At 48.9% G+C, this 18,609-nt stretch overlaps 2 protein-coding genes across 2 annotated transcripts; both read right to left on the minus strand.

Moving 5' to 3' along the window:
* Positions 1-161: 161 nt before the first annotated feature.
* On the minus strand, positions 162-7,360 carry LOC119105971 (uncharacterized). Its single transcript, XM_037229561.1, has 5 exons — positions 7,236-7,360; positions 6,851-6,890; positions 5,377-5,481; positions 1,633-1,901; positions 162-1,065 (listed from the first exon to the last, which is right to left on the minus strand). Exons 1-5 carry the CDS (start codon positions 7,253-7,255, stop codon positions 582-584), a joined length of 918 nt encoding a protein of 305 aa, XP_037085456.1. The 5' UTR covers positions 7,256-7,360; the 3' UTR covers positions 162-581.
* A 744-nt stretch (positions 7,361-8,104) lies between these two features.
* On the minus strand, positions 8,105-18,202 carry LOC119105972 (uncharacterized). The gene is made up of 4 exons (XM_037229562.1): positions 18,188-18,202; positions 11,970-12,074; positions 11,026-11,291; positions 8,105-8,637 (listed from the first exon to the last, which is right to left on the minus strand). Exons 3-4 carry the CDS (start codon positions 11,232-11,234, stop codon positions 8,190-8,192), a joined length of 657 nt encoding a protein of 218 aa, XP_037085457.1. The 5' UTR covers positions 11,235-11,291; positions 11,970-12,074; positions 18,188-18,202; the 3' UTR covers positions 8,105-8,189.
* Between the last annotated feature and the right edge of the window lie 407 nt (positions 18,203-18,609).

The raw sequence follows: 18,609 nt of genomic DNA on the forward strand, positions 1-18,609 counted from the left end.
ACAAAGCATGCTTCTATGTACCGCAGAAGAAGATGGTGAAAGACAGAAGGTATGTGAAAGAAATGGTTTCTCCTGGTGTCATCCCTTGTGTATCATTTGAAAATGGTAAGTTCGTTTTTATTTATGATTCAGAAGTAAAAGACTGCTGTTTCTGTCGGCCCCCTTCGATTTGTGAAATGTATTGCCACGTGGAATGTTCTATCGTCACATGGATTCGTTAATTACTAAGGGCTGTGTGCTAAGCGCAGGTTTGCTCCAGACCAGACTGACTCTGTTCGGAAGATGTCAAAAGCCATCCGGAGGTCCGCAGGGCACTGTACCCAACCACTTAAATGGAAACTGTCGCAAGCCACATTTACATGAGTATCGGGTCATTGGGTCACAAGACTCCGAGTATTTGCTCGCGCGTTCATGCCATACGTTATCAGCGCACTGCTGTTTGTGACTCTTGCTGAACTAATTAAGTTGAAGCAGATCGTTGGATGGATGACTTAGCTGAACGCCTTAACATGAGTTGATCATTGACATTAGTAAACCAGGTCGCCAGATTCTTCAGCAGGTTGTACGCGCTACGATGATGTTTACCCCGGACCGCTCGGCTGGTGGGCGCCCTCGTCTGACCCAGTTTCCTGCGTCGCACCGACTTCTGCTGAGTGGGCTTGCGCCCAGAACACGTCGCACACCGAACTGTAGCCTAGCGGCTCCATCATGTGCATCACGGACGGCACGGCAGTTGTGACCAGGCAGGGCAGGCGGCGCTGCAGGCAGAGCCGGGTGAGCTCGGCCATCGCCACCCGCGCCAAGCCTCGCCGCCGGTGCGACTCCAGCGTGTGCAGGAAGCCCAGAAACGCGTTTCTGTTGAGCAGCACCCAGCAGACGAGCTCGCCGTCAGGTGATGACGCCACGTCATTGTCGGCGGCGACGAACACGCCGACGCTGAGGCCCACCGTCATGCCGTCACGCATCTCACCGTCGGCATCGGCGGTAACCGCGGTGTACGGCCAGAAGCGCTTGACGGTGTCCAGGTGGATACTGTTCAAAGGCCTCACAGAGACGCCCGGCGGGCTGTGAACGAGGGTCAGGCGGACATACACAGTCAGTGAAAGCACTACCTGCCTGTGCTGCGTCACATGTTCCTGGGGTTAGTACATCCAGTCAGCAGGGTAGCGCAGTGTACATGGATGAAAGTAGCAACAAAATTTCTGTGCCGTTCCACTATTTCCTAGATTTCTACGCAAACTATTAGTCTAATTAAGTCATGACGATTCGACACCGTCCGGGGTATATCGTCAACTGCAACCTCCTGGGGGTAGACCTTCCACCGACTATCTTTGGATAGACTCGTCCGATTCGAAACGTTCAAGTGGCAACCAACATTACGCAGGAACCTTGCTCAGGAATTGTTGACATGAAAAGCTACTGATGACGTCACAGGCTATGTAAACATCTTTGAGGATCACAAAAGTCTTTGAATGATTTAACAGCCCTTTTGTTCCCCGCGGTATTTGCGCCTGAAGTTCCGTATCTTTTGATTCGGCACCAAGCTAAAGCAGGTGCAAGAGTCACCATGCTAACACAGCGCCATCGGCCAGAACTGCCTTCCCTTTTTTTAAGGCACCAGAGCACACGCACCAGCAGGTCGGCACATCTTTGGCCGACGTTGGCACCTCCTTGACGAACAACCGAGCGACAGCGCTGAGGTGTCTGGAGCTGAACCCTCTCTGGTGACAGACGTGATCCAGCACCGGCTCCAGGTAGCAGGGCCAGCGGTCGGCACGGAACGGCACCCGCCACAATCGCTCGTGCAGCTCAGGCGCCAGCATGGCGGCAGTCAGGCGACGCATGCTGGCTGCGTCGTCCGGCGCGAAAGCATCGACCACGTGCCAGTCAGGCGCGGCCAACTGTCGGAGGTCGGCAGGAGGGAAGCCGGGGTCAGGCCAGTCTGGAGAAGAATGAGCACATAAGGCCGGCTCAGCTCTGGCCTGGTCCACCGGTGAGGGAATGGGGCGTGCGATCACGGGGAGGGAGGGATTCCACAGGTGGAGGATAAAAGCCAGATGGGATATTTACTACCGTTAAATCCAACCTTGTTACAGGTGGATATCCAATGCGCACGTTAATAGCGAGTGTCTAGAACCATTTTGTCCGGTCTTAAATCACCAGCTTTAGATAAGCAAGACAGACGTTCTGCCCTTGGTTCTTCGGCATTATGAAGTTAGAGATTGAACGAGGTTGTAGTCAAAGCAATGACTAATTTGTCAGTACGCAGCATTTCAAGCCAAGTTGTGCTTACGTTCACGTTTGGGTTCGACTGTATGCCCTCCCTGACGTTCAGAAAACAGAGGATATCATATCGGTGAGCAAGACAAGAGCACAGCACACAAACAGCCCACCTGTTTCCAGCTCTTCCAACGTGGGGTAAATGGTGGACATCATATCCTTGAGGACGAACCCCATGGGATCCATACTGGCTACATGACAACACCTCGACGTCATAAGGACGCCCTTGTCATCTCACCGGCGTTTGTAATGAGAAAAGCGCTGTTGAGAAAGGCGACAACAGCAAGGTCGATGCATCACTCCGTCCTCCGCTGAGGAGGGACCTGCACGTGGAACCTTCACGATGACGTCGATCGCACATCTGAACGGTTCCGCCTGAATCGAGACTAGATGTTTGTCCGCCTAGCTCGGAAACACGCAATGGAAATTAAAAGCGAAGCTGCTGTCGTTGGAAGCGAAGGCATTTGACGTGCCCATGAAAAGAAATAGCACATTTCTGGTAAAGTACGGTCTCTGGTTGTAGTATTAACCAGGCCAGTTGGAAGGCGTCCATTTCTGTTGGGATACTCCGCAGTATTCATGAGAAAAAGACCTGTTTGTTCACTAAGATACGGAGCGTTATTCAGTGGTTCGATTAAATAGCTTTTCCCCATAAGCTGTATCTGGTTGATAAATGCTGGCAATTCGAAATATATGAGTGGAAATCGTTGTTTTCTAGCAGGTCCAAACTAGAGATAACACTGACTGACGAGTCCGCTGTTTAGGGCGTAGAGAAATGACGCTACTATGGATGTTAAACATTCTTTGCCGAAGTCAAATTTTTCACCAAAGCAAGTGAGAAAACCAATGCCCAAAATGCAGTGACTTTTTGGGCCCCCAACAATTTGGAGCTTCAATGTTTTGCGAAACCCTGAGATCGCTCTCGGAATAACGGCAGTTCCGAAAGTTTTATGGCTATGTCCAGAAACGGATTGAAGGAGAGTATAGCTATTTGTCGAGAACTCACCTACATGTTTGCGCGAGATTTTGTCAAAACCTTCGCGGCAAAAAAGGGAAAGGTCGGCGCTCGCGTTTTCAAGAGAATACGTTTACGATTGCCAAGGCATATCAAACACATCGGTGTGGCTGGTAAAAAAAAAATCGTGCAATTTTGCCAGTGGAACCATTTTCACCATGGCTCTTCTTCTGCTCATCTGTCCCAACAGAGGACCGATTTAGCTTCCCGGTGCGGTACTTTTGAAGTCAGAGCCCTAGGGATTGTTTCAAGCGCAACATTTACGCTGATAGTGGCTTATTTTTGTGCAAATAGCGCAGGTGCGACGACCATGACCGTCGATGGCGTAAGCGCGCATGACTTTCCTTGTTTTGCTGTGAGTATCGACGTAGACGCTGAGGTTGAAATGTAGTTGGACCGAAATTTTCGGTAAGTTACCGGAAAGAAGAAGCTCTTGACTGCCTAGATTTATCTTTCCCTGACCCACGAAAATGACTGGCACGATCAAAGTCTACACTAGCCTAACTCTTCCACCAGCAATGAGACATCTGCTGCAAATTGGTACCGTGACACGGATTCGTGAATATCAACTTGCAAGTCGTCAGTCGTCAAGTTTTCTCCGTTGATCATGAGAAGCATGAGCCAACCCATCCTTCACCTGTCATTGAACACTTGAGCCTGTATCAAAGTGTGTGACAGCGTCAACAGCTTTCGGTCTTAAACACGCGTCCGGGGGGCTGTCTAGATAGCCCTCGCTCGGGTGGGGATCAATGTGACTCCCATGAAATCTCGGGAACTGAGAAAGGTAGAAACACTAAATTTACAGGGTGTGTTGACCTGCACGGGACCTCACTTGAGGTTCCTAGATCATGACCTTCGGGTCAAATAAGGTCAAACAAGGTCAAAATCCAGGTTGGTTTCTTAAGTGCCCCGAGAACCTAGATAACTGTTTCTAAGCAAAAGGTCACACGCTCATCTAAGGCCAGCAACCTTTTTTGACATTTTGAAGGTCAGGGTGACCAAAACCATACAAGACTGCTCTGAGTTTTGCATTTGAATAAGCCACAAAGATTACGCTAGGCGGTATGCTTCTTAAAAACAAAATGCTGACCCAGGTCATTTTAGGTCCATGACCTATTCTGACCTCTAAGAAGTCCATGAAAAGTGCATAATGCGGTTCCTCCTATTAACAAATTCGAGATGAGCACCAGAAATTATCTCATACGGCAAGCCCTAGGGTAATAAAACAGGTTGGTCATGACCCCGGTCTGACCTTCATGCCTGACTTTAGGTCAACGTAATTTGCTTATTCAATACTTGTGTTGCCGAAGAAAGCATCTCAGAGATGTATGGTTTCGTTTAACACTCCGTTGTTGCATCAGATTAAACGATTCCCTAGAAATGGTCTTTGCTGAGACCATAGCCTGACTTCGACCTGCTATAGGTCAGTGATCGTACAAGGTACATCTCAATTTTTTATGTCAAACGATTTGCTATTTAATTGGCTACATCCATGCAAGGTTTGGCACGGCTACGCCGCGCCGTTCGGAAACCATTTGGGAAAAACCTTCGTGGGGTCAATTTGACCCCCTCCCGAGCGCGTGTTAATCAACGCCTTCATATAAGCAAGAAAGGTGCTCAGCTTCTGGTTGCTCGGCAGTGTGAATTCAGGAAAAAACGATGGTATATGCCAAGCAATGATATCTTGATATCTTGTCAGCACACAGCATTTTAAGCCAAGCTGTGTCTTTGATCACGACTGTATTGACACGACTGAGTAACACTTTCGGCTCATTATATTAGGCCAAACTTGGAGCGTCGAATAGGTCAATGCATCCCATGCTTGCTCTACAACGTCTTTAGAGTTATATCTCCTGGTATATGAAAGGCTGATTACGTAGCATAACAGCTCTAAACTCACGAAATTTCATCCACAAAATCGTTCTTCAAAGCAGCAAGCACCCACGAAGGCCTTGCGAACGTTTCCAATATGTTACTTGAGTCTTACAGGAATTCCTGCTTTAGGTACAATCCAGCTGTCAAATTTGAATGGACCTTCCGCTGCATGGGGATCATTTCAGCATGTTCTTTTATCCACTGACCGTGATTACAATAGACACCAGCGGCTTCGACGTGTCGGGGCTTGCGTAGATCCAATGCTTGCACTTGTTGATACCGCTCTGAATAAGGAGCAGAAGACACCGCGTCTGTAAGGAAAGCGGGGTCCATAATTAGGTGACAATGGTTAGCACGCCATCATCCGGAAGCCTTCTAGGCTGACGGCGATAAAGAAGCTTTGCAAAATCCATTGGCTGAAAGTGTTCGACATATGTGCGGTGAAACCGAGACGAGAGATGAGGCGAGGGCGACTAGCACCTTTTCGGCTGACTAGTATCTACGGCTCAATGAATATCGCAGGTTGCTTTGCTGTGTTTAAATTTGAGCGAAACGTCCTTCCTCCTGGGTGAATAGTATGAGTGTAGCAAAAACAAGCGTAAATCTAAATGCTCTTTTCACAACGTCGACAGTCGTACAGCGAAACAATCATGGTACGGTGATGCCTGGGAAGGGGGTTTTTGCTAAATGTAACTGGCCGGATTCCATCCGGCTTATAGCTCATTGCTTCGTAACGCTAGCGATTGTGTTGTTTACCCGTGTATCTCCTTTCCATTTTGCAAAGACCGCTTAGAGATTTCCCTTGCAAGATGTTTGTCCGTTTAACTTAAAATCGGAAACAGTGATGGGAAACAAAAGCGAGGCTGTCATTGTCAGAAGCAAAAGCATTTGACGTGCCCTTGAAAAGAAACAATGCATTTATGGTACTAACCAAGCCTTCTTACGAAGTAGAACTCATGTAAAACCGGTTTAACTAAACATATGTAACCAAAGAACCGTGGCAAAAGATCATAAAAATGCTGCACATTACTCGAATTCACACAAATTATACCTCGATACAAAGTACAAGGAACATTTCGTCGCTTCTTCGTTCTGGCTTTCAATACGCATCCGATATAAGGCCAGGGTAATCAACACTGTAATGCCTCTATGCAGCATAATGAGCCCCAAAATTCCCCCAAGCGGGACTTCCTTGACCAGTTAACAGTTAACTTCGTTTGCTTGTGAATTCTTTACTATTACGAACAATTGTTCTTGGTCGTCTAGGCTCAAAGGCGTCCAATTTGATGTGTTTTTGTTGTTAGGAAACTGCATCCGCTCGGTCGGTTATGGATTCCTTCGGAGCCTTTAGGTTCCCTGGGCATGTTTCATGGGGGTATGGTCCCGTGCCTCAAGATTTGGCCAAATTTGGCGCGGCGGCCCCGCGCCGTTCGGAAACTATTCCGGAAAAATCTTCGGGGGGTCAACGTGACTCCCACCCCAGCGCGTGTTAAGTCACAGCTCGGTCTCCGGCGTTGGCAGCGCTGTCCAGCCTGTAGAGGTCGTTGATGGTGTGGTTGCTTGAGCTTGGGCCGTGGCAATGGTTTTGGAAGCTGGGGACTGAAGCTCCCCACCCAAATCAGAGCCCAAAAGCGAGACGGCCCATTGGTCGTCTCCTTTACCACAGAATGGATTACTTACAACGCTGATGCGCATCCCTTTTCTTGACGTAGCACAGGCGCTGTAACGGAGACCTCGTTTGCGTAAATATTGCATGCGTTACCTTCTACAATCACCATCCAATTCACATCTTAGTCTCCAAATAGCGTGACGGTGTGCTGAGCCGGGGTTTAGTTTGAACTTCATAGCAATACTCAAATCACTCGTCAGGCATCGTTCACTGGTCGCACCGCGGCTCTGTAAACAACATGTAGCCGTACCTTGGACTGTGATAACATCACAGAATGTGATGTCGTTGAAAATGTTTAATACACATGGCCGTGCATCTTGTGAAGCAGTCTGAGTTCTTTCACGGCCCATTTAAACCTATGACGTAGGTGAAGTCTTGCGGCTCAGGACCACTCACCTTTGCTGTGATTGGGCCATATGCCTTCAGACGAGCCACGAGATGGTCTATATCCCCTTCGTTCACTAGCTGCACGTCCTGTTTGTTCATGGTCGGACCGAGCATGAGCCCTCACCGCCACTGGCGCGCCGATAAAGCCGACTGACACCTGCCCGTGGGCGTGCCAGACCCATGGTGACAAGAGGCCCTGCTCCGGCCCGATAGTGGCAACACCAGGTCTGAGATCTCTCCCTCTCAAGGCCGTTCTCGGCTGCAGGCGACAGCGGACCGTCCTGGGACGCCGCCTGTGCCAAGGTCGGGGTGTGCGACGACCACAGAGCATGTGTCCTCCATGGCCTACAGCGCACCTTACCGCGAGATGGCGTTGCGCGCGGCACATCTACCCACCTCGGGCCGCCTGCTGCGTTTTCCAATGAGCGAGTACGGTTTTTGTTTGTCACGTTTGCTTTGGTGTACGCTCCGGAAATGCGCGCCAAGACGACCTAGCACCTAGCGAACACGCTACGGGACGAGTTTGACCACATTATGCGAGGCACCGTTTTAACTCGGAAAACGCCATGCCGTTCGATTGCCAATTTATTTCGACGTTTGATAGTACCGTCACAGCCATGTTTGAGAATGGTTGTAAACGCTGTGTACGCATAGAAGTATTCAGGGTTGTCGATTTCTCAAAATTGTTGGGGGGACAGAGTCTTTGGAAGTTACCGTATAAGGAAAGTTACGGTGAACTTCTCGGATATTACCCATTTTTGTTTCTGGCATGCAATGATATATATATATACATACATACACATGCACACGTTACATATATATATATATATATATATATATATATATATATATTTATATATATATATAGACGCTTCAGAGTTTGTATTTATAAACTTTGACCGGCAGTTATACGCGCTACGATAATGTTCTCGTCGGACCGCCCGGCTGCTGGACGCCATCATCTTACTCCGTTTCTTGCGTCGCACCGACTTCTGCTGGATAGACTTGCGCCCAGAACACGTTGCAGACCGAACTGTAGCCTAGCGGTTTCATCATGTTCATCACGGACGGCACGGCGGTTGCGACCAGGCAGGGCAGGCGGCGCTGCAGGAAGAGCCGGGTGAGCTCGGCCATCGCCAGCCGCGCCAGGCCTCGCCGCCGGTGCGACTCCAGCGTGTGCAGGAAGCCCAGAAACGCGTTTCTGTTGAGCAGCACCCAGCAGACGAGCTCGCCGTCAGGTGATGACGCCACGTCATTGTCGACGGCGACGAACACGCCGACGCTGAGGCCCACCGTCATGCCGTCGCGCATCACACCGTCGGCATCGGGGGTAACCGCGGTGTACGGCCAGAAACGCTTGACGGTGTCCAGGTGCATGCTGTCCAGCGGCCTCACGGAGACGCCCGGCGGGCTGTGAACGAGTGTCAGGCGGGCATACAGTCAGCGGAAGCATCAGCTGTCGACCGCGCGTGACATCCCCCTGACGTTAGTACATACAGTGAGCAGGGTGGTTCAGTACCCGTGGGTGAAGATTACAGCAACACCTATATGCAAGCTATTTCAGTTATGTTGACCCGGCACCGTTTGGGATATTTCGTCAACCGCAACCTCCCGGGGGTAGAACTTCCCCGGATATCTCAGAATAGCATCGACCGATTGGAAACATTCAAGTGGCAACCAACCATTCCGGAGGAGCTTTACCCGCGATCTGTAGACATAAGGCGACTGACCACATCGCAGGCAACGTAGGACCGCACAAATATTCGTACGATTTGCTACGGCCCTGTTGGTGTTTGGTCGTACTGTTGCTCCTTGTCCTATATCTTTTCACTCGACACCAATACAAAATACTCGACATTCTGGCGCTTTAGAATCTCGTCATGATATTAGCAATAGTGTAGGTGGTCTGCTCATTCCTCGTCTCTGATTCTTTGGGGGCATTAACACGCGCGTGGGTGAGGCCAGTTTGACCCGCGAACGCTTTTTTCCAAAATGATTTCCGTACGACGCGGTCAAGTGGCGCCAAAACTTGGCAAACTGTAGGCAATTTCATGACAGATGTTTTTGTTCACAAGATTGAAATGTGCCCTGTAAGGTCGGTGTCCCATTGCAGGTCAAAATCGGGCTGTTTCTATCATCGAAGTAACATTTTGCTGTACTGTTCAACTGCATGCGAGAACAAATTATTAGACGAGATCACTGGCCTAAAATGACGCAGAGCAACATGTTGTCTGGAGGAGAAAATCACCTATCATAATCACTGACACTCGTTGAAATTGAAAACAATACAGCAAACTCATAGGCTGTTAGCCACCACGACCCTCTAAATGTCGAGGAAGGACAACGAATTGCAATAGCCGCTAACGGCATTTAATCACTCGACACAACGACATGTAAGTATATAGTGGCTGCATGAGGAGCTCTGAGGACACCTTAAAGACAACCCAGAATTTGGCATTGTTTCATCCTAAGGTCATGACCTAAGAAAATCAAATCTGGATACACATGAGTTCACATACAAGGCCACCCCACTCTGTACATTTGGTGCCTCTAGCTTTGGATCAAATTGAGCCCCTCCTTAGCAAAGACACTCATACAGTCACCCGGACGCATGTTAACACGCGCCCGGGTGGCCTACTGGATTCCTTGCTCTCGGGTGGGGGTCAATTTTCCCCTCCCTCTGAGATCCCAGGAGCTAAGAGAGCCAAAGACACAAAATCCACAAGATGTGTTGGTCTGTAGGTGGTCTTACTTAGGTCAAAATCTGAGGTTTCTAGGTCATGGCCTTAGGGTCAAATGTGGTAAAAGAAGGTCAAATTCTAAGCTGGTGTCCAAGTCGTCCTAGAACCTAGATACCTGTTTTTTTCTAAAGGCCACATGCTCATGTAAGGTTACTGACCTGGTTTGATATTTCGCAGGTCATGGTGAACAAAATCATAAAAGACCGAGTTGAATTTTCCATTCGAATAAGCGACAAACGTAACGCTAGGTAGTATGTTCCTAAAAACAAAATGTTTACCTGGATCATTTTATATCAGTTACCTTTTCTGACCTTTACGAGATCCTTTGAAGATGCATAATGCTATTCCCATTATCAATAAATTCGAAGTGAGCACCAGAAACTGCGCCATTCGGCAGGTCTTAGAGTAATACAATAGGTTGGTTTTGACCTTAATCTGGCATCCATACCCGAGTCTACACCATTGGAATACGGACATTCGATTGTTGTGTTGCCTAAGGAAGAATCTCAGAAATGTATGGTTTCTTCTAACACCCTGCTGTTGCATCGGGCTGAACGATTCCACAAAATTGACTTCGCTGAATCCATGGCCTGATTTTGACTTACCGTAGGTCAGTGGCTTAACGAGGTAAGTCTACTTTTTTGTATCAAGCGATCTGTTGTTCAACTGTCTACATCTATGCAAAATTTTGGCGCGGTAAACCTGCGACGCTTAGAAATCATTGCGAAAAGATCCTCAGGGATTCGAATTTAACCCCACTCGGGTCCATGCTAACACGCTGTTCAGTCGTATACGCATTCACGGGTATGAACGTGCGCTTATAATCTTTCACTAACCAATCGTTCATATTTGGCAAATGCTAGCTTTCGGGCACTGCATTTCCGTAGCACCAATAGCAAAGCTGATATTTCACCTCCCACCTGTTCACATTACATGCAATGCAAAACATGCCTCGGCTGCAAAGAGCCAGATCAACCCAGATCCTAGAGTCACCACACGAACACAACCCATCGGCCAGAGCTGCCTCTCCTTTCTCCCAGGCAGTTGAGCATACGCACCAGCGGGTCAGCACATCCTCGGCCGGCGAAGACGTCTCCTTGACGAACAACGTGTTGGCTTCGATGAGTCTGGAGCTGAACTCTCTCTGGTGACGGACGTAGTCCAGCACCGGCTCCAGGTAGCAGGGCCAGCAGTCGGCACGGAACGGCACCCGCCACAGATGTTCGTGCAACTCAGGCGCCAGCATGGCGGCAGCCAGGCGACGCATGCTGGCTGCGTCCTCCGGCGCGAAGGCGTCGACCACGTGCAAGTCAGGCGCGGCCAACTGTCGTAGGTCGGCAGGAGGAAAGCCGGGGTCAGGTCAAGTTGGAGGAGAGCGAGCGCATTAGGCCGGCTCAGGTCAGGCGTGGTGACCCGCTGAAGGAATGGGGTGTAAAGTTACGGGGAGGGAGGGCTTCCAGAATAGGCGGATATCCAACGCGCACGTTAATAGCGAGCGTCTGGAGCCATTTAGTTCGCTCTTCAATCAACAGCTTTGCATAAGCAAGAGAGAAGTTCAGCTCGTGGTTGTTCGGCATTGTGGATTCAGAGAAACGAGGCTATGTACCAAGCAATGGTGAAATTGTCGGTATGCAACATTTCAGGCTCTGCTAAAAATCACGAATGCATTGACACAAGTGAGTAGCACTTTTGGCCCGTTATCATAAGCAGAGTTTGGAGCACCGAATAGGTCAATGTATCCAGTGGTGGCTCCCGAACGTCGTTAAGCCTGTATCTCCTGGTGTTTGAAAGGCTGATTTATGAGCATAAGAGCTCTGAACTCATGAGTTTCATCTACAAAATCTCTCTCGAAGGCAGCAAGCACCCGCGGAGACCTTGCGAACATTTCCAATGTTGCTTGGGTCTTACATGATTTCCTCCTCTAGGTCCTACTCTGCTGTCAAATTTCAACGGATTGTCTGTCGCGTGAAGCTTATTTCAGCATGTTCTTTTATCCACTGACCGTAATTAAAATAGACACTAGCGGCTTCGACGTGTCGGGGCTTGCGTAGATCCAATGCTTGCACGTGTTGACGCCGCGCTGAATCAGAAGCAGCAGACACCTCGACTGTAAGGAAAGCGGGGTCCATAGTTAAATGACAATGGTTTGCACGCCATCATCCAGAAGCTTTCGAAGCTGACGGCGATAAAGAGTAGTTGCAAAATTGATTGGCTAAGAGTGCTCGACACATCACACACACACACACACACACACACACACACGCACACACACACACACACACACACACACACACACACCACACACACACACACACACACACACACACACACACACACACACACACACACACACACACACACACACACACGCACACACACATACACACACACACACACACATACACACACACACACACACACACACACACACACACACACACACACACACACACACACACACACACACACACACACCGAGACGAAAGCTGAGGCGAGGTGGACTAGCATCTTTTCGGCTGATTAGTATCTATGTCTCAATGAATATCGCAGGTTGCTTTGCTGTGTTTAGAATTGAGAGAAAAGTCCTTCCACCTGGGTAAGTGATATGAGGTTAGCAACAACGAGCATAAATCCAAGTGCTCCTTTCACAGCGTCGACAGTCGTACAGCTAAAAAAAATTGTGGTGCAATGGTGTCTGGGAAGAAGATTTTTGATAAGTGTAACCGGGGGCTTCCATCCGGCTTATAACTTATTGCTTCTTAACGTTTATGATTGTGTTGTTTACCCCGTGTATCTCCTTCCCATTTTGCAAAGAGCGTTTAGGGATTTTCTGTTCAACATGTATGTCTGTTTAACTTTGAATCGGAAATACCTATTGGAAAATGAAAGCGAGTCTGCTAGTGTTAGAAGCGAAAGCATTTGGCATGCCCTTGAAAAGAAATATCGCATTTATGGCACCAGCCAGTAACCAGCCTTTCCCACGAAGCAGAACTGATGTAAAAACGGTTTGACTAAACATATGTAACCAAAGAACCGTGGCAATGGATCAATAAAATGCTGCACATTACTCGAATTCACACCAACTATACCTCGATACAAGTTACAAAGTACAGTTCGTCGTTTCTTGCGCGAAATAAACCTGTATCTGTATATAAGTCTTGGAAAGATGACACAGAAGGATCCGCAGAACCGCAGCTCAGTTTAAGATTTTCAGAGCTTGATTTCTCTGATTCGAAACATTTTTTTTCAACGCCTTAGGTTTTTGAGTCTTCATTTTTGCTTAACACTGTTCAATTATGGTCACCGGGCACTGGGGGATAGATTTCTGACTGAATGAATGGCGATATTCCCGGATAGTGAAACACGGCTGACCCAGGGCACAGTCTTGTGGCCGCCCGTCGATGGTTTTTAGAGACAATGGAACTGAGTGAAGAAACGGGCAGCACCTCGTAAAAGGCACACCGAAAAGCGCATCTCTGCTATGAAACAGAGGGCATAAAGTGTGCACTCATGTCACATCGCATTTACTCTGAATAAAACAACCGGAACACCAGTGCGACTACCAAAGGTAGCGGTCCTGTGCACTGCATCGGTAGCGCGACGTAAGAAAAATTCTAGAGGAAGCTCGGCACTTTTCGTCGATGAGAGGTTTCCAAATTTCCTGGCATATCAAGCATTTGTTTGTCAAAGCACACTCCATGGACATCTTCCCCTCTTGCAACGATGTCATAAGGGCTACCCGAGAAATTGATGCACAGAGAGAACTCACTCTATCACTGTCGCGCGAGTGGAAGTACCTTTACATTTGCTTCTTGAACACGTCGCTACGCGACTGGTGGAGCTGCAGGAGCTGGTCTGCCCGTCTGGCGACAACGGCTGCACCGGTCATAGTCACAAAAAACAGAGCTGTCCGGCAGAGCCAGCCTGGGACAGACAGTCGTTTATCGTCTCATTGGTACTCCTGTGTCAGACCTGCGGTGCCAGTCTAGTGTTGTAGGACAGAACACAAGCCTCCTACAGACTATTTCGACTACTGAAGGCAGAGCACTTCAGCGAGTCGGCCAAAAATCGGTCAAAACGGGTCTATCCTACTAGGATCGGTAGATCAGTGATCTGTAGCCGCACACTGTCTACCCGGACCAGCCGGACGTCGACGTCAGCTTTTGGCGGCATTAGACAATGACTGATGACAAGGTTACGACCGCCACCACCGAGGCAAGCTCCAAACAGTGCTGCACTATCTGGAACATCACACTAAGCAGGAATAAATGGTCTATAGGCGATGAACCAGAGGCATGCCCGGGAAACTTATATCATGCTTGGCCCGAGCTAGATGCAAGCATTGTGATGATTTTCGAATGCATGGTTCACCTACGTTACAAGTCAGAGAACCACACGTCGCAAGAACGTGCGGCGGAAGCGAAGAAATGCGTAGCGACTCAAAACACAAATACAAATTTTGAAGTTGTATGCAATGCAAAGCACTTTTAGGAGAACATCCACTCCTATGTGGACCAGCCCAGCCAAGGAGATCATGTAACGAAGGGGAACACGGCTCGACAGGCGTTCCAGAGCGCGAGCACTCCCGGATTCACCACTGCGGTCCACGAGCTGCTGATCCACTAGCCACGTGTTATGCTGCAGCCCATGTCCTCTGGTTACGATGTTTCAGCCCATGACCTCTGGTTACGATGTTTCGGCCCATAACCTCTGGTTACGACGTCCTTTCAACCATAATTGAGTCACACAACACTCAGAACAAGGGAAGTCTCCGCTTCCCTTGAAGCCGGTTGGGGACGCCAACTGGCCAGGAATCTACCCGCTGCTGGAGCTCGGCGGCGACGGGGGTGCCTGGCTGCCACTGCGCTGCCCATCGGGAGCAATGGCTCTCACTTGAGAGAGCGCAGGCGCGTCCCCGGACAGCAGAGCCGCTGATGGCGGCCACGGACCCAGCCGACTCCACATTTGTATGAGGCTTTAAACTGAGATAGCTTTCTTGAATCATTCGGTGCAGATCAGAGCGCTGCCCATCTTAAGACCTGGAGTTTCCAGCTTCTAGTCTTTCGCCTAATTTCTGAGCTATGCACTCGCGAAGACGCGCGACTTTTTCGGGAAGGCTATTTTAAGGATATCCAGGCATTCATGACGTCAGAAAAACATAATCAAAGTGTTGCCATTTCACTGGCCATGTGGCGGTTCACTGGCACAACAATTATTGTCTTTCATGTCTGGCGCCCGTGAGCACCATTTGCAGACATAATGACCGTCTATTTACACTTAATCGATGTGCAATCTATGCATCACTTCAACGCTGCTTGCAACTAGTTTCATAAACAGATAATGCCGTTGAATTGAGGCGTAGGGAGTAACTTTCTGGGGTTTTACCTCTAATCTGGTACAGAAAGTAAATAGCAACTATTTACGTCAACGCCCGTAAAAGTATGATATTTACGGAGCATTTCAACTAGTCTGAGTTAATCTATACTTCACCAGGTATCCATCAGATTACATAAGCGCAGCTGACTTGACCGTGGAGTAGACATTCACCCCGGAACTGAAATAGATTAAAAATATGCTCTGGTCTGTCCTAAGATCATCATTGGTAACCATAAAGGAGCCGGCGCATGGCCGTGCAAGAGCGAAGGATTAGGCCATTTAGACCGAGGATCAGCCTGCAGTGAGACATTGCTGAGACATGAAGCGATGCCAACATCACACGGGCGGTTGAGTTTGCATATATGAGAAACTCAATGCAACTGTAGTTCGTACAGATTTCTGGGCATCGCAAACATAAGAACTGTGGTCGAAAAAGCTGGCAGACCGTTATAAAAATCAATCTCTCTCCCACATGACGCGCATTTCACTGGATCATTTTTTCACTACTGTGACATGAATACACATTTTGTGTTAACAAGACACACAACATAGAGTAGGCGTAAAGTCAGCTATTTTAAGAAGATTTTGTCGTTGTTGTGCATAGTTTCTAGATACGTAGCACAAGAAAGCTCAGGGTATGGATGTACGAAACACGAGTACATTTTGTTTTACTTCTTCGTATAGTGAAACAATACCAATAATTGTACACTTTCTGCATTCCAGCGAATTACAAAAGTGATCGTGATTATTCTTTGATGTAATTGTCACACAAATCACGAATGCATCATCGAGTTAATCCATAAATGACCAGATTTTTTAAGTCACCTTTAAGATATTCCTGGATTTTTAATCAGCATGTTAGCCTTTTGGGGCCAAAGCAATAGCAAGGTTGCCATGGGAACGACCGTTTGTATCGCTATTGAAATTGCTTCACTTCGGTATTTTACGATTAATTTCCAAGGAGCCATGCCAAGTTAATCACGCCGGCGTAAGAAATAGGAAGGTACGTCGAAATTACTTCGATTAGCAGGGAGTAAGTAGGAACTTCTCTTTATGAAACCGGATGTTGATTATCGGTCATATAAACTAAAGCCCTTTCGACTATCAATGATCATTTAAAGGCTATGGGATGAAGATGGACAACGGTGAGGCAAGTCTACACGCGCCTGGGGGGCTAAACGCCGAGAGTTAACCCGCGCAAGGGACCGCTCTGCAGGGTATGCGTCGTGCACCCGGTCGGGGTTCCTCTCCAGGTTGCCTCTCGGCCCACCCGTTCTGGCTTCACTTCGCTTTCATTATCATCCTTATTTCTCTCCTTATGGCTTACAAAACACTTTTCCGCGAGATGGCGTGGCGTGCGGTGTATCTATCCTCCGCGGGCCACGTGCCGCGTTTTCCAACGCGCGAGTAGGTTCCTCAATTTGCTGCCATGAGATCAGCAGCCTAACAGCCTGTAACATGTCCGCGGTCGCATAAAGTTTCTATGACGTCATTACTGCCGAGGCAACTTTGACATAAGCTCCAAATATACCTTTTCGTACTTTTGCGGGCGCGTAACTCAGAAACCAGATCGCTTGGGTCTTAAAAAGGACATGACCTTAAACTGCATCAAAAGGTCCTCAAAATAGCTATTTCAGTTCAAAACGTCCTACAAATGTGGAACATTCTCTTTAACTGGGCCGCACTGTACCACTTGACGTCACTCGTCGGCTGAGGCGGGCGAAATCGGCTCCGGTAGTCCGCTATCCGGCAGTATCCGAATCATCATGTGAAGGGTTGCGAGGAAGTGGGACAGTGTCCCAACCCGTGGATCTCACGCACGCTGACTTCATTGACACTGGGCCTTATGACCAGTGTTCTGTATTAACTCTGCACCTTTCAATACGCATCCGATATAAGGCCAGGGCAATCAACACTGTAATGCCTCTATACAGCATAATGAGCCCCAAAATTCCCCTAAGCGGGACTTCCTTGACCAGTGAAGAATTAACTTCGTTTGCTTGTGAATTCTTTACTATCACGAACAATTGTTCTTGGTCGTCTAGGCGCAAAGGCGTCCAATTTGATGTGTTTTTGTTGTTACGAAACTGCATCCGCTCGGTCGGTTATGGATTCCTTCGGAGCCTTTAGGCTCGCTGGGCATGTTTCATGGGGGTATGGTCCCGTGCCTCAAGATTTGGCCAAATTTGGCGCGGCGGCCCCGCGCCGTTCGGAAACTATTCTGGAAAAATCTTCGGGGGGTCAACGTGACTCCCACCCCAGCGCGTGTTAAGTCACAGCTCGGTCTCCGGCGTTGGCAGCGCTGTCCAGCCTGTAGAGGTCGTTGATGGTGTGGTTGCTTGAGCTTGGGCCGTGGCAATGGTTTTGGAAGCTGGGGACTGAAGCTCCCCACCCAAATCAGAGCCCAAAAGCGAGACGGCCCATTGGTCGTCTCCTTTACCACAGAATGGATTACTTACAACGCTGATGCGCATCCCTTTTCTTGACGTAGCACAGGCGCTGTAACGGAGACCTCGTTTGCGTAAATATTGCATGCGTTACCTTCTACAATCACCATCCAATTCACATCTTAGTCTCCAAATAGCGTGACGGTGTGCTAAGCCGGGGTTTAGTTTGAACTTTATATCAATACTCGAATCACTCGTCAAGCCTCGTTCACTGGTCGCGCCGCGGCTCTGTAAACAACACGTAGCCGTACCTTGGACTGTGATAACATCACAGAATATGATGTCGTTGAAAATGTTTAATACACATGGCCGTGCATCCTGTGAAGCAGTCTGAGTTCTTTCACGGCCCATTTAAACCTATGACGTAGGTGAAGCCTTGCGGCTCAGGACTACTCACCTTCGCTGTGATTGGGCCGTGAGCCTCCAGACGAGCCACAAGATGGTCTATATCCCCTTCGTTCACCAGCTGTACGTCCTGTTTGTTCATGGTCGGACCGAGCATGAGCCCTCACCGCCCCTAGCGCGCCGATAAAGCCGACTGACAGCTGCCCGTTGGCGTCCCAGACCCATGGTGACAAGAGGCCCTGCTCCGATCCGATAGTGTCAACACCTGGTCTTAGAACTCTCCCCCTCAAGGCCGTTCTCGGCTGCAGGCGACAGCGGACCGTCCTGGGACGCCTCCTGTGCCAAGGTCGGGTGCGCAACGACCACAGAGCATGTCCTCCATGGCCTACAGCGCACATTACCGCGAGATGGCGTTGCGCGCGGCACATCTATCCACCTCGGGCCGCCTGCTGCGTTTTCCAATGTGCAAGTACG

The sequence above is a fragment of the Pollicipes pollicipes genome, unplaced genomic scaffold, assembly GCF_011947565.3.
Source record: "Pollicipes pollicipes isolate AB1234 unplaced genomic scaffold, Ppol_2.1 Scaffold_6138;HRSCAF=7277_pilon_pilon_pilon, whole genome shotgun sequence".
Classification (NCBI taxonomy): domain Eukaryota; kingdom Metazoa; phylum Arthropoda; class Thecostraca; order Pollicipedomorpha; family Pollicipedidae; genus Pollicipes; species Pollicipes pollicipes.